At 45.9% G+C, this 22,495-nt stretch overlaps 1 protein-coding gene across 2 annotated transcripts in view; it reads left to right on the forward strand.

Moving 5' to 3' along the window:
• LOC138491341 (beta-galactoside alpha-2,6-sialyltransferase 1-like) overlaps positions 1–22,495 on the forward strand; it is a 566,357-nt gene that overhangs the window by 367,680 nt on the left and 176,182 nt on the right. For both annotated transcript variants that reach the window (XM_069617822.1, XM_069617823.1), the window contains one exon: positions 3,700–3,797. In XM_069617822.1, coding sequence (XP_069473923.1) covers positions 3,700–3,797 — 98 coding nt within the window. The remainder of the gene's footprint in view (positions 1–3,699; positions 3,798–22,495) is intronic.

Genomic DNA, 22,495 nt, shown 5'->3' on the forward strand with positions numbered 1-22,495 from the left:
GGATTGCCCTCTCCCTCAAAGGCTGCATGCAGGACGTGGTAGACAAGAGCAGGTTAAGTTTCAAAAGTCTCAAGTCTTGAAAATCGAATGCTTCACGAGTCAATCTGTTTTAAAAGTCTGTGGGCCTGATTCACAAAGTGAAAACCCCACTGAAAAACGCTTGTGAATCAGGCACTCTGTGTGCTAAACATGTAAAAGAGGACTGCAATGAATGTTGCAGGAAACAAGAGTGTAACACAAGCAAAAGAAACCCCTTGGGCGTGGTTTGGGCAGGGATGGGTGGGTTTGGGTGGAAATGCACACAGACATTAGCATGCCCATGAGTGCGAAATGCGTGGGTTCATAATTGAAGGATATCTGCAGGCTGTGTCCTCCTCAATGCCACTGTAGCTCTCCTTTAGTATTCCCATTACAAGAGTTATGCCACATAAAGAAACCAAGGCTGATGTATGCAGTGGAATAGAAAGCAGAAACCTATGGGTGAAATGATGCAGAAAATCTCACTTGACTCAAACCATCACCTAGCTGTGATTTATTGTGGACAAACCTGCACCAACGTGTATCCATCAAAGGGTTTTTTTCACCAAGAAAACAACTCGATATGTCCTAATGGGGATACTAGCTAAAATATTGGCATAGCATTTATGGATAGTTCTGTTGATCTCTGATGTTGCTGCCAATACTTTGTTTCACACTGCATCCCTCTGAACAATCCTTGGGGTGCTGGCGGGCAGGACATCAGGAGTAGGGGCAGGTATAGGGATGTTTTAATCAGGTGCCGGAGCGCTGGTTTGCACCTCCAAAAGTGACCTGGTAATAGTCAGGAAACAGAACCATTGACTCTGTTGCAGTACTTTTTGGGAGAAGTCCTTCAGCCATATTCAGAACTTAGTACCACACCATTTTAACTTGGAACTCATCAGATATGCCTAACTTCCTCCAGAGCACCTGGGTGATTGAAAAATAGAACTTTTCATTTCACCTCTGCTCTTGATTCCAGGGTATGCAAGGCCCTAGGAGTTTAGTTTTAAGGCAGTGAGGAAGAGACACATTGACAGTTCAAGAATTTCAATAATTGATCATTACAGTTAGTTTAGAAAAAATAGAAAATAGTTTTTATTAAAGTTAAAACATAGTATTAAAAACTCTATTCAAAAATATCAAACAGTGTGAATCAAGAGTGACATAGGGTTTATGGCCATTCCATCAAATTTTTACCATCGAATGAACTTTCCATCTAAAAAAATGCATTCCTTTTTTTTTTAAATGGGGGGTCCCTCCCAACCCCCGTTTTTTACCCTTTAAAACCCATTATAAATAACACTAAACCTTGAAAAAACATGCATTCGATGCATATCTTTTCGCTGCAATTTTGTCGATGGAATGGCATTCGATGGTAAAGCTTTAGATGAAATGGCCAGATACAGTGACATAGTTTTTAAAATATACTTCAACAATTACAAGAATAGTTAGTGACCGTTTCTAATCATCCGTGACCCTTTTCTATAGAGTAGTTCTTCTAATGGGGTAGATATTAATCTGAACCTCCATTTCGGGTTATTGAATTTGCCCTTATGTCCTACAGGACAATCTTTTTATACCAATGTTTGGTTACAAGGGACCTCTCAAGGCCTAGGTGGTTGGCAGTAAATCAGTAGTAAATCCACCAAATGCAACACTTGTTTACCGTCCCCTGGCATTAAGAGGGGATTACAAGTCGGGCGATGGTGGTATAAATCTCCATATTTGGAGTCTGCAGATTTCCATGGGGATTTGTTCAGAATTACTGCGGGTGTTAAGTCTGCCTCTGTTATTCCACCGATTCTTCCCCTTAAAGTGGAGGATTTTCTTTGAGCATATTGCTTGAGTTAAATCCTCCTTTTCAAAGTCAGAACTCTGTATTTGGTGGTGCGGTAACAGAATTACAACCACTTTCTTACTGCACGCCAGACTCATAATGACGTTCTTATTTGTTCATGGAAAGTTTCTCACAATCAGCCGGGCCAGCTTGTGAGCAAAGTGTTCCTGAAGCAAAGACTGGAATTCGGGCATTGCAGATGATGGTTTGCTGCACGTTTAGTCAACTGTAAGCACGCTTACAAAGAACTGAGTAAAAAATACATGTTGCCGAAGTTTCTGTATAGGTGGGCATCAAACCCCAGGAAAGTTGGTCAAAATAGGACTTTTAAAGGACAATCCCTGCTAGTGAGAACACAATAGCCAGAGTGTCATGACACGTGTAACTCTAAGGAGCTGTCTAATCTTCTGCAACTGGAAAGGGGTCGTTCCTTGCTTACATACACTCGTTAGCACAAGAAATCCAATGACTTAAGCTATTCCATCTGGTCTGTGCTACTCCCATGGAGGCCCTCCTTACCAGGAGTGGAAGGTTTTCCCTCAAGTTCAGACTTAGGCCCTTCTTCACTCAGCATATCAGACATTGCTGGATGGTATGTGCATGAATCCAGTGTCCAGTTCTCTCAAACATGATATTGTTTAAAAATTATGTTTCATCTTGCAAGCATACATTTTGTATCCAGAGCAGTGAAATCTGTGTAATGCAATGCTCTGGCTGCAATAATCAAGCACAAGCCCCCTTGGTACAGCGCACGCTTTTTACTGCTGTTAGGGCAGAGAATTGAAACACATACAGGATAGCCAGTCCTATGAATGCCATCTAAAAACAGCTAACAAGCTGTTGTGGCCAACAATAAACATGCACACACTTGGTGGCTGGAACCAGGGCTTTATTAGCCAGCAGGTACACAACTTCTAACATAATTGCTTCACTGTGCTCTGATTTGTAAGTTGGTAGTCTTACTGTATGATGCAGGAAGAGTGGTGAGGGATGCCTGGCTGAGGAAGTTGTGAGCCAAAGTTCAGGAGGAGCGTTGGGACTGCAGTGGCATCCGCTGGCAGCCGGGCTCTGAATGCGTTTCTCGGGCGCCCGCTCCCGTTCCAGGCCGCGTGGTCTCGCAAGTGGTGGGCCGCGACTTCTCCCGAGTTTGTGATCTCTACACAAGTCCTTTTCAGCAAAATAAAAGCCTACCTGCTGAAAAGGGTTGTTTGCTGTATTTGGAAAGCATTCATAGGACTGTGCAGTCCTTTATTTAGTTAAATAGGGTGTGTTTGCCTTGCTCTTTGAAAGGGACTTGCTTGGTCCAGTGATGAAAGGATAGCCCTTTCAGCCAGACCACGGTTCGAGTCCCAGCATGTCTTTTATTTCTGGTGCATACAATTTTGTTTTTAAAATTGTTTTATAATGTATATACACACTTAACAGAAGGTATACATTAAAAAATTAGTCCTATTTTTAAAAGTAAATTATCCAATGATGAAAGAACTCATAAGAAGGCTGCTGATGAAAGGGGAAATCTTGGACAGGGCATTAGTATGATTGGTGTATTGTCTCCATCAAACTTCTCCCTACACAATGCAAATCTGAGGAGGGAAAATAGGGAGTACCTTATTACCCCGAGCAATGGAGGTGCAGAGAAAAAACATAATTGATTTTACAATGCCCTGGAACAAAGAGAGGGCTACCTTTGGTAGCAACACACAGACACAAAAGAAGGTCTGGCAATACTATAGATGGAAGTGGCCAGTCTTCCTGACATTTCCATATCTATGTTCAGCTTCTATTTTTCGATGTGTTTATGAAGCTTTAATCTTTTTTTGTATTCATTGTGCCATTTGCAGATGCCCATGATGCTGTCTTGAGGTTCAATGCTGCCCCTACTGAAGGATTCGAGGCTGATGTAGGAACAAAAACCACAATACGAATCATAAACTCTCAGGTAAAAGGAACAATAGCATCACTATGACTCATTGATCATATTAAGGAATGGGAGAACAAATTACCTCATCAGAGAATATGAGATATTTTACAAGTGAATGCTTCAGATAAGTCGAGAAGGGACCAATAATTGACCTTATTATACATATGCAGTGCCCCAACACATTGTGGGAAAATGGTGGCTGGTAGAAAACTGTCAGAGCCAAAACAGACATCTGTGACCAGGGGTCGAGGATTCTGTGGCCAGGTGTCGAGGACTCTGTGAGTGTCTCTCGTGTGAGTCTTGCTACTTCCTAGGTCATGGCAGCTAAGGCTCAAAGAGTGAGTTATCTGTTAACATGACTGTGATCACAGGGGTAGCTTTAGCTGACGGCCCAGCACATACAAATGCTGCCTCACAAAAAGTCTGTGCCATGAATTCTGCCTCAGAAAAGGACACCTTGTTTTACCTGTGACTTTTAATAAATTGATCCCTATGCACAAGCAAACACAGCCAAGCGCCATGAGTAAAATAGTTGTTCATCATGAGATTACCTATTTTGATATTTTGATGTAACAAAGATAGAGTTGCTAAATATTAAACATTTTCTGATGCTATGAGTTATTATACCTTTTAAAGTATTTCTATCATGAATAGCACGTTCTAGTAAACATCGGGCTTTAAGTGGCCTGGGGCTTGGTGGCACTGGGCCTCATTAGGACCCTGGAGGCTGCGGAATGAACGGTGCCGGTAAGGGACCGGCACCGTTCATTCTGTCACGATGCCTGCCCCCAGACATCAGGAGCAGACCCATCTGCCCAGAGTAAAGGCACCCATGAGAACTCAGGAGGCTCAAGGGACCGCCTAGGGGCTTTACGGACTCAGTCCTGGCGCCCTTGGCGCCAGGCTCATATTGCCTTTTTTAAAACTAAGCAGGACATCCTGTAGAGAAATCATGTACAGGCCATCGTGAGGCCTTCAAGGGATTACTTTCTTCCAGGGACTATTTTTCTTGGGTGTGGTACTGGAACTATTTTCCCTGGGAATTACTTTATGGCGGCTATTAAAACCACGCCCGGAGAGCAGCACACGCTTCGCGTTATTCTGCATCCCTGCAGCGTAACGCTCACCGTGTCTGCAGCTCAGCATCCAGTCTACAGCTACATCCGTCTTGTTCTCCGTGAACCGAACCTGCAAAAGAGAAGAGGAAAAGCAGATTAGAACAGGAGCCACACCATTAGTCGTCGCTTTAATCGGGCAGCCGCCGCACCTGTGAGGAAAAAAAAACCTCTGTTACAGTTCTGCACTGTCAGCAGCAGCGCCGCGGCATACTCACCAATGCTCCTTTCATCCAAACAATCCCGCGAGGCGCTCTGTTCAAATCGGCGCTCGGAGCATCTGCATCTGCAAAAGAAAGAAAAACAACAGGTAAGCTGAGCTCTGCAAAGACATTCAAATTCATACCGCAAGATACTTACTTGGTACATTACCGCTCAAGGTGTCGCTAGTCATTATCCTACGTCCCTCATTCCAGAGAAGCGCCACACCTGCAAAATATAGAGAGGACAATTGGTTAATCTCTTAATGAACAATATTGCTTGCTAAGATTAGTGCTTGGTGCAAAACTGACTCTTACCTTGGCGCTACCTCAATCCTTTCGGAGACGGAACATTCACCTTGGGCCATTCTGCAAGGGAAGAAATATATAAAAGGAGCAAGAGTGAACTATAAGACAATCGAACTCTAAGACTTGCATTATACTTTGGATTGGCATAAAACTTACCTCTGTGTCATCGTTGTCTGAAAACTCTGGATTTTAAAACAAAATCTAAAAATACATTTCAGTCACTGTGAAAGCGATAAAAAGGCATGTGGGATTGAAAAGCAATCATTCAGTAGCTGAAACTACAGTTTTTTATTGTAATTGTTATCAATTTTCTTTCTGCCATGCCCAACTTGTTTCTTCAGTCAGCTGCAAGAATTACTCTGCATGGCAAATGTGGCTCAAGAACCTCGTTATGAAAACTATTTACAACTGCTAAGATCGACTTTAGTGACTCTTGGCACCACAGTTGTTATAACTCATTCTCTGAGCAGTTATTTTGTAACAAATAGAGATACTAGGCCTTTGGTGTGGCAGGTATTATGCCGTCAGAACCAGAGCCATCTTAGTAACCTTTGGCCTTGGACACAGTGGAGGTAGGACTTCATAAAAACGTGTACATCTTGTGCTGGATTTCATAGTCAGATAGGTTGGACCCAGGATGTGGACTCCCCAAACTTCAAAAAGGCCAGAAGAACATTGATTGACGGGGCTAATCGCTGGGATATAGCTAATAATGTAGATTATCTACATGGGAAAACAACGCTAAAAGAATATGCTACCCAGTCATTTCCTTATTTGGATTTTGTGAGCTATCTCAAGTTCACTGTTCATCAGCGGTTACAATGTTTTATTATGTTCATATGTTTCAATTTGCTTCCCTCAAAAATGATAATCGGAGTAAGGGAGGTTATTTCAGTTGGCGAAAGGAAATGCAGGAATATGCGAGGTATTTACTGACGCAATGCCTTGTATTAAAGACTCACTATCAGAAATGTGTTAGTTGAATAAGGTGTTGCCCTTGATCAATTTTAGGCATCAATAGTGGGAGCTTAATCTGGCGTCATTGTTAATGCTGCACATTTAGTATGGAAGTCCATCACTCTAGGTTTGGAGGGCAGCGATTACTAATTTGATTGGAATGTTCTTAGAGATGCTGTCTTAGATTGATTAATTTGTTTCCTATTGTGTGTTATTTAGTTTTAAATTCTCTTGTTTTATCAACATGTACTGCATGAATGCATGTACGTTTGTTTTGTATTCTATTTGATTTTTTTTAATGAGTTGTATAGTGTAAAGGTTATTTCTAACCAGATACACTTAATAATTAAATATGTAATTTTCCCTGCATTTATGTGGGGAAAAAATAGGTGAATAAATACTGCAGTGATTCATTACCGGTAACAAAACACACAGACCCCCAACAAGGAACTTGGGAAATACATTTAAAGCAAAAGGTTGTGCCTGTTGAAAATTCAATCAATTCTGATAAACTAACATTTTAGAATTTAGATAAAGGGAGGTTCATCCTAATTAAACCTCAAAAACAATGAATGTTGATACCTGCCATTTTATCACTATTTGTGAAAGTGCAAATTATTATATTATATAAATGTATAGACAAAAGTATCATAACTGCTGATGTCTGCACAACACTATTATGAACAGGAAACAAACATTCAACATTACACTTTTCACAAATACATTAATATCACAATACACATATAAAGAACACAGGTATAATAATCAAATAATTATTGAACCAGAACATAACTATACATTTTTCTAAGAATCACACTTAGTGCTTACATTAAATATATATAACAATCTTTAGCTATAACAGTCAAATAATAAACAATTGCACTAAAATCAAACATATAGCAGTTAGAAACATCAGTCTAATCTACATTTAAACAACAAAAACAAAGATTACAAGGATCAACAGCAAGTAAACATTTCGGCGCATAGTCTTTACCACACCTTCGTCAGAACTGCAAAATATTTATAGTGGACCCTACATAGAGGTTAAATAACAATCATTAAGAACACTACAAAAAATGAACATATTCCTAAAATGTAAAAATCAATCCACAATTAGCAAACTACCAGATGTGAAATAGATCAATTAATTGGGGAATTGCAGTCAGGATAGCTCAAAAATGTAGAAAGATCCGTTTATATTGAAAGGATACAGTATGTAGCATATGCATAGAGAATATGGCAATCAACGTAAGCAATGTAATCAATTTAAATGAATGTAAAATCTACAGACCTTATGTTAATTATGTCATACTCAAAAGACGTTTTGCAGTCAGCTTTTCCAGGCTACCTATATATGATACTATTGAATCGATTGGCTACTTAAACGTGAAATTATAGAAATGTACCTAAGATGACTCCATGAAGAAAGAACAAGTTAGATGGCCTGCTTATCTTATATAGTGCATTACACTTTTTTCATCCCAGCATGGATGATTACCCTTCACTATTACAGTGGTAGGGCCCTGGCCAATGTGAGATGCCCTACAATGAATACTGCAGTGAACATGACTTTTAGCTATTACAGTTGCAGTGACCTTTCAGAGGGGCATTGGTTTTAGTCCTGCAGAGTGGTGTAGAATATTTTATGTATTTAACTATTTGGCTCACGCAGTCATGGCATGCCAATCTAAAATCCCCATTTATACAATCCCACCACACAATTCTGGGAGAGGAACAGACAGTGAGGTATTGCGAAATCAAAATGTATTTGAAAGAATAATGTAACGTCAACCAAATTAGTCTCCAGCTTTTAAAAGTGGAGATCAATACGCTATTTATAGTGAAGCCAAAAATCAAATAGTCAATCAAGCAAATGTCCCTGTCTATATGAATCTTACTATTATAAGTCCACAAACGTACTCACTCTCAATGAGAGATACAAATATTGCATTCTAAAAGATACTAGGCATATCACGTTTCTACTTCATATTGGTTTCTGTAGACAACACATCTAAACTCAATTATAGCATTTCAAGAATAGACCAATTGCTTGACATGTCGCTCCAGTTATAATAATCTCTATACCTTCCAGACTACATAGTCTTCTTTGCTCATATCTCTGTAATTCTCCAGAAGGTTAACTGTATCTTCTGGAAGAACAGTACTTCTGGGAACTATTGTTGTATTTATTGTTGGATCTTCACTCACCCTGGTACTGAGATCTGTTATCCTGGAACCTAGGGGGAGATGGAGGGTAATTTTCTTGATAATTATTCCCAGGAGGTGGTGATTGGCTTCTCTCCCTGAAAAATTATGAGTCAAATTTCCTTGTGAATTTGTTCATGAGAATTTTTCTCTGTGGATGGAAAATAACTTATAGCCTAGGATAGGTTTTGAGCCCAAATACTGAGGAGTTATGTAAGACTCTGTTGTTGTAGGATCAGTATTCTTCATGTCAGGAAAAGGACTAATTGGCTGGCTTTGAGCAGAGGGCCTTTTCGCATCATCATCATCATCATTATCATGTACTTTATTCGATAAGTTGTCGTTAGCAAACAATTCAATACAAAAACATCACAGTGGGCTTCATTAGAAGTTTGGCGGTACACGCCGACATGATTCACATGTTCTGGACCTGTCCCAGATCACAGAAGCTCTGGCTAGCTGCCGAACAGACCTGCAGGAAAGCTGGACTGGAAAGGTACGAATGGACCCCCAAGGAATTCCTCTTGGGCACCTACCTGAGACTATGTAAAATCAGGCATCTAGTCAAACTTATGGACATGGCATGCATACTCGCGAAGAGAACAATAGCGATGGCCTGGAAGTCGCCTGCAGGCCCGCCATTTGGACCCTGGATCAAGGAAATGGAGAGATGGACTGCCGCAGAAACCAGAGCCTGGGAGGAGGGGAACAGCAGAGGCGGAGAAGATGTGAGTGCCACAGTAGAGTCCTGGAAGGCCCTCATGAGAGACATGATCTTCTTGACGAATTTCAAACCCCCCTGAGCAGAGCGTTATGGCATGAACTGCAATTTAGCCATCCTGATGAGACCACCAAACCTGCGCACGCCCTGGCGCCACCCCCCGAAGACTGGCACGGAGAACGACGGCCCCGATACTGAGTCTACACGTGCCGAGTGGACCGCACTATAACAGCAGGAGAGAGGACAGTCTAAGTTGTTGTTATTGTTGTTTTGTTGTCATTTGTTGTTCAATTGGCAAATGTGTCACGCAATCAATATTACGAGCCATAACCCATGCCTAATTGCTTTATGTATGACCTTAAATGCCAATAAAAACATCTAAAAATAAATTAGAAGTTTGGCGGTAACCTTGCCGAAAAAGATCCAAAATTTTCCAGCACCCGTGAATGGCCAATTAGCGGGTCATTACGGCCCTGCCGGACCCAGTAATTGCCCATTCACGTGCGCCGGAACGGAATGCTCCCCATTCACATTTGAGCCCCATAGGGCTCAATGGGAATGGTGAGGTCGGATGCACCGGCACCGTTATAAACGGTGCCGGTGCATCCGACATGCAGTGCTCGCAGCTGCCACTCTGCCCGCCAGGTCAGACCTTGCGGGCAGAAAGGCACCCTCGAGCACAACTCGTCATTTGCCGGTCTGGGAACTACGGTACCGGCAAGCTTACCGGTACCATAGTTCCCGGACTGGCAAACTTATAATGAGGCCCAGTAACTAGAATGACAATGTGTCTAAAATTAGCAGCCATTACTTTAACTTTAACAGGATGATTCATTATCTCAATAACAAAACACTAAACAAAGTAGATAAAACTTCAGATGCAGAACAGGATAAAAAGCAATACGTTAATATGATTATACACATTTGAATGCATACAATCTGGCACAATTCATAGTAATACTGGATTGGGTGAGCTCATCTATTTTTCACTACAAAAATGCTTAATCAGATGCATCCGACGTGTCCATGCCCGATATACAAATCTTACCACAAAATATACAACATTAACTTTTTTGATAGACTGGCATAGTGATACAGCTTCCATGGGGCTAGTCACACTAGCTTTTTTCAGCAACGGTAATAGGTACTGTCTTCTCAGGTCACTATATTTCTCACAAAATAACAAAAAGTGCATGATGGACTCCGTACTCGAGTTACAAAGCAGGCAACATTGCAAAGTTTTACCTTTTCAACCGCTTGTAAATTTGGCAGTCGTAAGAGTGCCAATTCTGAATTCCAAGAGCAGGGTACGTGCATAAGCAGATAAGCAGGTGTTATGAGGTCCAAATAGCTTTCAATGCCCTGTTCAGTTTTTAGAAGCAGACAGTTGAGGTCTAGCTTTTGTCTTAAGCAATCATTTGTAAGCATTTCATAGTTTGCCTGCCTAATGGCAGACTTCACGTTGTCTCTCACGCGGTTAGATATGTTCTCAGGCTGTCCCAAATAGCAGCTAAGCCCAACATTTCAATTGCTTTGCCCATGGGAATGCCCCCTCACCTAATATATTTAGCAAAGCTAAAGTTGCCTCTTGAAACCTTATTATGTCTGGGGTCACCCATAGTCTTATCCAATAAAAAATGGGTTTCCAGGCTAACTGGGCAGTAATTGGCTTTAGGCCACACTCCATCTGCAAGGTCATTCGGGAAACTATTCGGGATGCGTAATAACATTTTTAAGAATGTATTCTCTGTGCTCTCAAGTTGGTGACTATCAATATATCCCCACAATTCTCCTCCATACAAAGCAGCCGGTACAGATTGAATTTTATAAATGCTTATGGCCGGAGAGACCGCCCTCTCACCATGGTTGAAGAAGAAATTCCTTAGTCCTTCACTATTCCTGTGGAGGATAAACTGTGATATATTCATCTGAAGTGACCAAGAGCCACATTTGATAAATCTCTTCACTTGCGCTACTATTAGAAAGGAACAGGTCCCCTTATTCTCAAAGGTGACTTGCCCATTTCAGGAAAGTCTGAACAGTAGCGCAAAGATGATCAGTGCAGCCCCTTTGCATACATTAGTGCATTGCCTTAAAGGACACGTATCTGTGAAATGCTCGAAAACAAAAAAGCATTTCCGTTTCTGTTTGGGAGATGGAAATGCAAGTGTGACACAAAATATTGTAGTGAGAAAAATAGGTTTAGAAGAAAAAATATATCCAATTGTAAATGGCTAACATATATATTTAAATAAAAAGAGCAATGGTAATGAGGCTCAAATTCAGCAGTCCTGGCCCACTGCTTCCATCATGCAATTTTTCCAACCTCTAAACCTCCAATGCTCTGGCCATGACACGCGCCAGCACACTTAGGTGCCTGAGAATGGTGCACCCATGTGTTGAGGACAGGGCATGCAAATATTGTCATTTTTTACTACTGTTCATAAATAGGTGTTAAATTCATATAGCACTTTCACCAAAGTGCTTTACAGAGAACATATTTACATACAATATCACCCACCGATGTTGGTAGTAATCATTTATCAACCTCAGAAGGATGAAAGGCCGAGTTGCCGTACCGGGATTCGAACCTGCATATTACACACAGATCACAGCAGCAAGAGCTCAACCCGTTGAGGTACCTTACTGACTTGTTGAATGAAGCAAAATTAAAGAGGTGATGGCTGGAAGGTTTAGAATAAATCTTAACCACTGGCATTGCTCTGGGCAACCCTCCAGACCATCCAGACCATCATGTGGAAAACTCCCTGCACACCCTTCGGAAGACCCATACCCCGCTCACACCAGGCCAATTGCGTGGAAAACTCCCTGTGCACCCCTCGGAATATGCGTACCCTGCTTGCACCAGCCCAATCACGTGGAAAACTCCCTGCACACTCCTCGGTATACACGTACCCCACTCACGCCAGGCCAATCCCGTGGACAACTCCCCACGCACTCCTCGGAATACGCATACCCCTCTGACGGCAGGCCAATCGCGTGGAAAACTTCCCGTGCACCCCTCAGAATATGCGTACCACGCTCGCGCCAGGCCAATTGCATGGAAAACTCCCCGCGCACCCCTCAGAATACGCGTACCCACTCGTGCCAGGCCAATCGCATGGAAAACTCCCTGCGTACCCCTTGGTATACGCGTACCCCGCTCACGCCAGGCCGATTGCGTTGAAAACTCCCCGCGCGCCCGTCGGAATAGGCATACCCCGCTCATGCCAGGCCAATCGCGTGTAAAACTCCCTGTGCACACCACGGAATACGCGTACCCCGCTCACACCAGGCCAATCGCATGTAAAACTCCCTGCACACCCCTCGGAATACACACCCCTCAGAATACACGTACCGTGCTCGTGCCAGGCCAATCGCATGTAAAATTCCCCATGCACCCCTCGTAATACGCGTACCCTGCTCGCGCCAGGCAAATAGTGTGGAAAACTGCCCGCGCACCCCTCAGAATACGCATACCCCGCTGTGTTGTGGGCTGGCTGCAGGGCATGGGGAGGGTGGATGGGCTGCCTGCGGGGCATGCAGAGGGTGGATGGGCTGCCTAAATGCTACTAAAATCTACTAAGCTGAACTTTCTGTAACAGTGCCACGATGCCTCCGGGTCGCTGGGCGCTTTATAAATCCAAATAAATAGACCACACCAATAATGAAATGTATTAAAAACAAAAACAAATGACAAAATGAAAACCACACATGCAAATGAAGAAATAATGATTGCAATATGAAAAAGAAAGTAAAATCCAAGGAAAAATCAAATCCAAAAACATGAAAGAATAGTGGTCCATCCCCAAAGTCCATGGAAAAAAATCATAAGTAGAAAACCATAAAAAAACACATTACTCCATGTGAACATCTAAAAAAGTAAGTATGTACATGTCTGGAAATGTTGAAAATGAAAGTCTGAAGGGTCCATTATCCCAAAACAAAAGGAAACCTACCATAAACCTGATCTAAAATACAACTATATACAAAAAGTGGAGCAAAGTCAGTGGACGCCAAATCATAATAAAAACCAAATGAAACCTAAAACTAAATAACTATTTACAAAGGCGGCGGGCTAGTCCGATGGCTCACTTATTGATGTCCCGGACCAGGGCATCATTGAACTCCATGTCGATGTTCCTGAGGTGGGCCTGTTCCCTGGCCTTGAGGTCTCGCAGGGATGCAGCCATGTCCTCCTCCAACTCCCTGCGAGTTGCCTCGAGCCACTCAGCCCGCCTCAAAGCCCGGTGCATGGAGTTCTCCGCCCTGAGCATTGTGAGCCGTGCCCTCTCCGCCTGCCGCTGCTCCTCATCTATCTGCTGGCCCAACCGCTGCCACACGGAAGACACTCCCAATCCTGGGTCCTCCTGCCCGCCGGCTGATGCCTGCCCCTGGGATGTTGATGGTCCCAAGCCATGATCGCTCCCACCCTGAGCCTGCTGCTGCCGTGCACGTGCCCTGCTTGTTGATGCCTGCACGTCCTCCATTTGCTGGGGTCCAGTTGGTAGGATGGCCACCCCTGCTGGACCTCCGACTCCCGACTGTGTCAGGGATGTGTCCTCTACAAGCCTCGCAAGAAGATCCAGCACACAGAGGAACCCAGTGCCACCGACCTGTCCTAGTAGATCGGCACGGCCAAACAGGTATTTGAAATGGCGTGAAATGTCCAGACGAGAACCCTGCATGTCATCCCGAATACCACGTTTGCGCAACACCACACCAGCTAGGACAGGCTCAATCTGGCCACGGATTGCCCCGTCCACAGGGTGAGGAAGGCCAGTTGTTGTTTGCGCATCCCCTCCCAGAAAACGGGTCTGGACAGAGGCATCCCTGCTGGTGCCGGGTGATGCAGTCGCAGGATCCCTGCCCCTGGACTGCACCACTAGCACCAGTGGAATCCCCTCTTCCAGGCCCCTTGCGTTGGGGTTCCACGGCCTCCTCCTCAACCCAACCCCCCAACAACCTCTATGATTCTGTGCCGTCTTCCTCCGTAGGCCCCTGTGGGGACTCAGCGGCCATGGACGCGGCACCAGACTCCTCACTCCCGGAAGATATCAGTACCTGGGAGGGGTGTTGGGCCTTGCATCCCTGGCTGGCGGTGGGATCCCTACCGCTGTGCTACACAGCACCGTCTCCGCCCTCTTCATCAATCGACGCTGCAGACAGGGAGAGACAGAACACAGGCATCAGGGCACTGTACAATTGTCTGATACACTCATGGCAGTTGCACATGAGTGGCAGTGTCAAACTTCACAGATGGCATCACACTCCCCAACACTCATATCATTTGAACCCACACACATGAACAAATTAACAGGAATCGTGGAGCAGGCAGCAGCATCCATACACACCCAACTGCATGAACATCCAAAGGTTGGCATGACATCACAAGCAACATAGGGAGTGCCGAACACATGCACACACGCCACCAGACAGACATGCATCTGTACATCTCCAATACCTGTCACAGTGCAATCATCGGCAACTATGTCACATCTGCCAGTCGGGTAACTACATGTCTGTGTCACATGCATCCATGGCATATCACAGTCGCACACATGTCAACACATACACGCACATGTACGCTGTGCACGTATATGAAGGTGGAACCAGCATCCATGTGTCACACCCCAACCATGGCATAGTACATACACAGAAATGCTAACATGTGTGCATCTCCTCATGCAGTTGTGCGTCATGCTTTGGAACGCACACACCATTGATGTCCATCACACATGACTGGACTCACATGCAGCACGGTTATGTCCCTGCACATACACATCCATACATGGGTCATTTCAGACATATGTCCAAGCTGCACACTCCTGGCACACCTCAACATGCACTGCGTCGAATGAGTACGCATGGACACTTACCGCTCGACTCCAGACAGGTCTGCCTCTTGAGGACCTGGAGGGGAAGCGCTGGGTGAATGCATTCCAGGACCCTCAATCGGTCGTTGGTAAGGCGGACCCGGCACCCCACTGCATCTGCTGCACCCAATAGGCGCTGGGCCTTCCTGAGGGTCCTGGACCTGACATCCTCCCAGCGCTTATGGACATGTTGCAGATCGCGGGTTGCCACCCCCTCCGCGTTGATGGCACCCACAATGTCCATCCAGATCCTTTTCCGTCCATCCTTGTCAGCGCGTGGTCGTCTGAAGAGGGCATCATAATGTACACAGGACTTGCTCCACCACGATGCCAACTTCTCCTGCAGTGAAGCTGGCAGACATCTGCCTCCCTGACAGGGGTTCGCCACTGGTCCCAGATGGAGTATGGCCCGACATGGCAACCGCCAAGGCAGGTGTGGGTGGGCAACTGGGTCCTGGTGCTGGGCTGTGGAGCGATGGAACTGCAGTCAGGAGTCTTCTATTCCAGCAGGGGTGGGCGCAGCAACTGACCCCTGCAGATGGCTGATGTGCAGGCATCAAATAGCAGGGCACGTGGCCAGCAGGCAGGCAGGAGCAGATGGCTCATGGGAGGTGGCTCGGGGATCTGGGGGGCAGGAAAATGGCCTTCTGGGCAGGGGCGTGGTCTTCCATGTGTTGTCGCATGGCCAGCTTGATGCAGAGTGAATCCGCACGTGAAAAAAGAGCATGTCAGCGTGTAATTCAAGGTAAGGGCCTAAGGTAAGTGACGTAATGCGTGCAGGCGTTTTCCTTGGCACGGGTTAAAGGTGAGTGTGGGCCAGCAGTTCGCTGTACATTTTTTTTTTCGTGGAGACCGACGCTTGTGTTGCTACTTCTTGTTGTTACACGCACCATCCCTTCACAGCGATCGAGGACGTACCTCTTTTTTTGCCAGGGGTCTTGCCTACGCGTGTTTTTCTTTCCCACGCTAGTCAGACGGTAAGTTGCGCATGCTATTTTTCCCACTGCGGGTCCCCCTCTGTATCGCTTACCCATTTTCGAGGTCATAGTAGCCTGTGTGTCCCACGCGTACATGTTTTTCGTGCCCCTAGGTGCCACTGCGTACTGCAGGAGGTTAATTCCACACACATGGGCGTACATGGTTTTATTGCAGAATTGGGGTGCCTGAGCATTGCGTGACCTGTCATTTTCTCACCGGGGTCACATACAGCCTTGCAGGTGCACAGGGGTGCTGTTTACATCTAGTACCCCACACCCTTCACCCCATTTGCCCAGGACAATTGTTGTGTTCACCTCCCATTGGCACTACTACATCTGTGCCATGGTTGGGAGGCCACGAAAGGTGAGGGGCGCCTCAGCTGGGCATCCTCCACGTGGTGGGCATGGTCAGGGACGTGGCTGGGGTGAACAGGGAGTAGGGGGAATCCAGGGTGCCCAGGGTGGCTGCAGAGGGGGAAGAGGCAGGGGTGCGCCACTTCGGCAGGATGTTCTGCCACGTGTTGGTGCAGTCATGCCACCACCCCCTGTGGCTCTGAGGGATGCAGCTCTTTTCATCGACTGCCACGGGCCCAGTGGTAGTGGTAGCTGCAGGTGCAGCTGTGGTGACCACCACCCAGGCTCAGGGTCGGCCAACGCATGATGCGTTGGCACCTGATGACTCCCAGGTGGATTTCCAAGTGGTCAGGAGGAAGAAGCCAAGGGTGCGCAGCTATGCTCGGACCGAGGCAATTGTCCCTGGGGCAGTGTTGTCATCTGCTGCCCCGACCAGCCGGGTGTTGGCAACTGCATGGGCAGCTGCAGCCAACACTACCCCGGCTGTGAGTCTGCCAGCCAGGACAGTCTTGGTCACAAACCTTGGCACAGCGGCTGTTGCTGCGCTGGGTCCAGTCAAGAGCACCCAGCAGCCACTGATGCTAGTCAGGGCTTCCGTCCTAGTTCCACCTGCCACTCCCTTGGTCCAGTCCACCAGCGCCACTGCCCCTACTGATCAGGGTGGCATTTGCAGTCAGGGTCCGGACCACTGCCCAAGAAGAGGTAGGTTGCTCCTGCAAAAGAGGCTGGGACCCCAGACATGGCTCCGGCCTCCGGCACGTCGAGGAAGAAGACTTTCGGCAAGCAGGAACTGGACTTCCTTGTGGGCTACGTGTCGGAACACGATCGTGATAAGCTTGTGGTACAAATTGTCACACTATGCCTGCCCACTGTTGGGACCACTGGAAGCATGTTGAGGAGGGTGCTAGTGCATTCGGACATGAGGTGCGCAGAGCTCAGGAGTGCAAAAAGTGTTGGGATTACCTCCTATGCTGTGCTAAGCTAAAGCATGCCTCCAATTATGCCATGACTCGGGTGACTGACAGTGGGCCAGCACCTGAGGAGGAAGAACTCACTCTGCACAAGGTGATCGCTGCGGAATTCATCCCGGCACAATTGGTCGAAGGAGTGGGAGAGATGCTGGATTTTGATGGCCCGTCCGGTGAGTGTTGTTGTGTGTTTGTCCAGCCCATGTGTGGTTTGCTTGTGTAATGTGTTGTGCTTGACTGCCACTACATGCTATGTGTACATGGTTTTCATGTGCAAGTCATGCAATGCTTCACAAATGCGTGCCTGCTGTGCTGCATGCTGGACATGTAGAGCAGACGGGGACTGTCCTCATTACCACACATGCACCCTACTCACATGCTAGTCAACCGGTTGCCCCTCCGGTCCAAGTTCCAGCTCATTGACCCTTCTGCATCTAGCCTGGGGTGTCTTTCCACTCAGCACTCGGACTATGTCATCGCATGACTGACGTGCATGTGTGTTCAGCCTGCATGCGGGTACTCCATGCGGACATGCTGCCTTGCCCCTCCACCCCCCTGCACCTCAATTTCACCATGGCACTGGTGGGTAACATGTTGGACTACTGCAATGGCCTGTTCCATGCTCCTGTGTACATGCACACTTCCCCCTGCCAACCTGCCAGACACATACTGTGGGGTACATCCTTTGTCCTTGATGCAGGGTGTCTCACTCAGACTGTGCAGATGGCAGATGCTCCCCGGGGACATGAGTACCCATTCATGCTCCATGTGCATTCCATGCATGCCCCTATGTAGATGATCATTGTAGTACGTGTCCAGGATGACATACATATCATTGCATTTTACCATCCATTCCATGCTCACTCTGGCTCAGTCCTGTATCACGCACATGTTTAGGGTGTCATAGTCCATGTGGGGCACAGGCCTCCCCCTGCTGCAGGCCCCCTGACTCTGTTCAACTGGTGTAGTGCCTTCTGCACAAATGGGTGTACTACTGAGGGTTCATCATGTGTCCTGCTTACTGTCCCATTCTCATCTGCTGTGGTGTCATTTGACTCAGATGATGCAATTGGCGCTACTCAACACTGTCTGCCAATACACAGTTCTCTGGTCAACCTTTCATTGCCATGCAATGCCTCCCTGCATTTTCACTAAGGGCGGGAGCGGCGGGGGGTTGCCTGGAGCCATGTAACCCATTGCATGCACATTGCACATGATGGCTGAATGGCTGAACTTGCCCTTACACTGCCTTCATGTTTATTGATTGACATCTTAACTTACTTGTTGATGTAGATAGTCGGTAACGTACACATGTTCTGCACTGCACCCACCCACCTCTGAGCCATGTTACACCGTTCTACATGCTTACTCACTTCTGCAATGTCAAAGTGACCTGGCATGTATGTTCAGATTGTCATCCCTTCGCTGTCATGAAAGGCACAGGCGCAGATGCATCCTGTGACACATGTACTCAGTATTGGAACACCCTCGCGTGTGTTTAGCAAAGTAGATTGGTCAATCTGTGGCCTACACTAACTGGTTGTAATGACTGTGGAGCTTCCTGCAGGTGTGTATGTGTACACTTTCACATGCATCAAAGCAAGCAGCGTTGTAGCTGCTTGCTTTGCTGTATAGGATGCTGTTCATATTCACCATACGGGTGTATATGAACACGGGTGTATTTGAAAACTTTCACATGTACATATGCAAGCAGCTTCAATGTTGAGTAGTGCGACATTGCAGCTACTCACTTATGTGTGTGTGAAAGTGTTTATTTACACATGTGTTCTCTGCAGCTTTTTTGTTGAATGACTAATATGTTGTTAATTAATGTAAATGCTGCTGAGATTTCAGCATTACGCCCGTTATGTTCAACTGGCACAATCCTGAAGGTGCACTGTCATGCAGTACGTGTACACCCAGGCCCACTTAGCTAATCGGGTGGGGCCTGGCCGTGATGATTTGACACACTGAATAATGTTTTTGGGCACAATCAATGCACAATGTGCTGAATCAGCCCCGGATGGGTGTTCTGGAGGCTTCATGGATCGGCAGCTCGGACCGTACTGGGCGTTATGGTCCCTCATGCCTGGTTGCATACATGCCCTATGCTCCTTTCACCATGCGCTCGCTCCACATTGTTTCACGTGAGCCGACCTTATAATAATAGTTCCACACTAATCAGAGTCCTGTGGTGCCCTTAGATTTTGCTCTGGCAACGTTGCTCGCACATGAGGAACACGGGTAGCTTCCACGCATGCCTGTTGCTGTAAGGACTTACACCACACGATGCCTGTCCATTGCAGAGCCACGTTGCCATGGACACGGGTACACCACCCTGTTCTGGTATACATGACCACCTCCCTAACTTTGGCCGGGAGTTTTGACTGTCCTGTGTTCTTCGCATTTTTCGTAATTTCCTTGTGTCACGTAACGCGATTGGTCACTATGACAATGAGCAGCAACAATGTGTGTTTTTTACACCAATATTAACGAGATGTTTGGACACCTCATCATAAATTAATTTTTTGAGTTTTTACCAATTAGATTTAACGATCCAGCGAAATATCTGGGACTCGACAAAGACCAATCCAATATGGCACCGGCTATATGATTCGATGGCGCTTAGCAACAGCGTCTCTTTCGCCGCTCGCTTCACTGTGCTCCTACTACAGACAGACTCAGCATCGGCACAGCTGTTCTGCAGAGAGCTCAGACCTTGCACGTGCAGGTACGAAGCGCTGTTCCTTGATACAACTTTGCATCCCATACAAATGATGCCATGAGCAGCATTTAATCAATTCCCTTTATGTGTACGTCGTAGGGCTCAACCTGGCTCGTACTAACACAGATGCAGATACTGAGCTCCTCGATGCCACATTGAGACATTACCTACGTGGCACGCTTTAGGTAAGCACGTTTTGTGTTTCTGCATTCCATTGCTTGACTGCCGTCCATAAACGCAGTACTCCTGCCCTTTCAAATATCTCTTTTGCTATAAACTGGCCACGCTAACTTACGCATTGACTGTAGCTTTTTCTGTTTCCCTGCATTTTTACAGCAATGCAATAACAACACCATTGTGAAGTTTAAGCAGCTTTCATCGATATATCCGAGATTACGGTCACCATTAATTAGGTAAGACCTACATAGAAGGGATGTGTAGAATCATCACCATGCATAGATGCATATTTTTTCTACTGCCCTACATTAGTTATTTATGGGGAGACCCCACTTTTTGTTTTTTCCCCATTAGGTTACCATTACCTTAACCACTCACACCTGTGGCCTGACTTTCGTCGACACAGTTACGCAGTGTCTTCCTAGTGAAAGATAGACACTCTGTGATTTATTTCACCTTTTTTGGCTAATATGCTATGAACCTCCCCTCATCATTCCTCATTCATCTTTCAGCACCTCCTGAATATCCTGACCACACAGTCCTCCTCCGTCCTGATGAAGGCCCTAGGAAGAAATGGCTCACTTAGCCACTTGATAGGGCTGAAACAGCAGGTGTAGACGCATTTCCCTTCTAAACACAGTGTTATCAATGTTAACTGTTTGTATCAAGTTCTGTATGATAGACCTGCTGTCCATTTGTCCACTGAACCCTGACCCCTGTCGCCTTCCTCGGATTGCGACACTAGTAACTGTATTATGTCTTTGGTAAATCTCACTATGCAAGAACAATATCTTGCTTCTGTTTTGTTCTGACTGTGCAAAGTAACATTGCTTGTGTTGTTGTCATACATGATGTTCAGAAATATCTCTTAAACAATGCAAAAAGGAGATACCAAAAAACAATATAAACATAAGTTTTTGTAACTCAAGGTGTGATTCTTTTACACATCACGGTGATGAATTTTCGAATGAACCACAAGGGGGGAGGTCCTCAATAATTTTGCTCTCAACCCATTAGTTTGTGTTCTAATAACTAAAGCCCTCCTGGGCAGAATAGAGTTGAATCCTCCAGGAGCCCTTTTGGGTAGGTGATATACTACATTCAGTACATGTGTAGGATTCGCTATTTACACACATCGATTTCTGCTTTTGGGATGCATTTGCATATCAATGCCACTGGATGCATGCCGGAATTTCAGTTGTGTGTGACATGTCTGCTTCATGTGTTGGCTGTCGATTTGATGTCTGTGTGTGTGGGTTATGTGCCTCTGACATGTGTACTCATGTTTGTGTTTTTGAACATTACAGATGATGACGCAATGGAGCCAGAGGATGGTGATGTCATTCCAGACACATGGTTGCTATTACATCAAAAACCCGCACAAGTTGGGGTCATGGGGTGGTAGACCACGAGAACCCGCTTGTGCTCCAGACCATCGTGTCCAGGGCTGGCAATCAGTCTAGCTCGGATGATCACTCTGACAATAATGTTGAGTTGGATGTGCGTCATGTCCATTCGTCAATGGTGAGTGATCCTGATGTGGATGATCTTCTGTCTGTGACACCTGCACTGAGGGGACAGACAGTGTTGGAACCTCCACCTCTGGTGGATCGGGATGCACGGTCCCACTCCACACCAGTTGCTGATGTGCGGTGGGCATCATGTCAACGCAGGGATGTAGTCCTGCAGCTGCATGCGGTGCCAATCCAGTGTGGATAGACACGCATAGACACATGCTAGGCAGGTGGAGCTCCAACAGCGGTCAGCACAGTCCACGGCCCGCTCACTCAGGCGGGGCATGGCGGCCTCAGACAGGGCACCATACCTTTATGTTGACTTTTGCCTGTTACCAATGCTATTCAACTGTTCTGGCTCTTAACTTGCTGTCATCTGCTTCCGGCTATCTCGCATTCACTGTGCCTTTCCAGACTTGTGCTTTTTCTACCTTTCTTCCTTCATGCTATCAAGGATTGATTGTGCTTCAGCTCAACCATCCAGTTGTGCCAGCCTCCTTGGTTATTTTATACTCAAGTTTCAGCTCTACCCATCAGTTGTGGCATCCTCATTGATTATTGTGTACTCAGATTCCTACCCATCCTGTTGAACCATTGTACAACTGTGCAACCTTGGAA

Source organism: Ambystoma mexicanum, chromosome 10 (assembly GCF_040938575.1).
Source record: "Ambystoma mexicanum isolate Mex_15411 chromosome 10, UKY_AmexF1_1, whole genome shotgun sequence".
NCBI classification, from domain to species: domain Eukaryota; kingdom Metazoa; phylum Chordata; class Amphibia; order Caudata; family Ambystomatidae; genus Ambystoma; species Ambystoma mexicanum.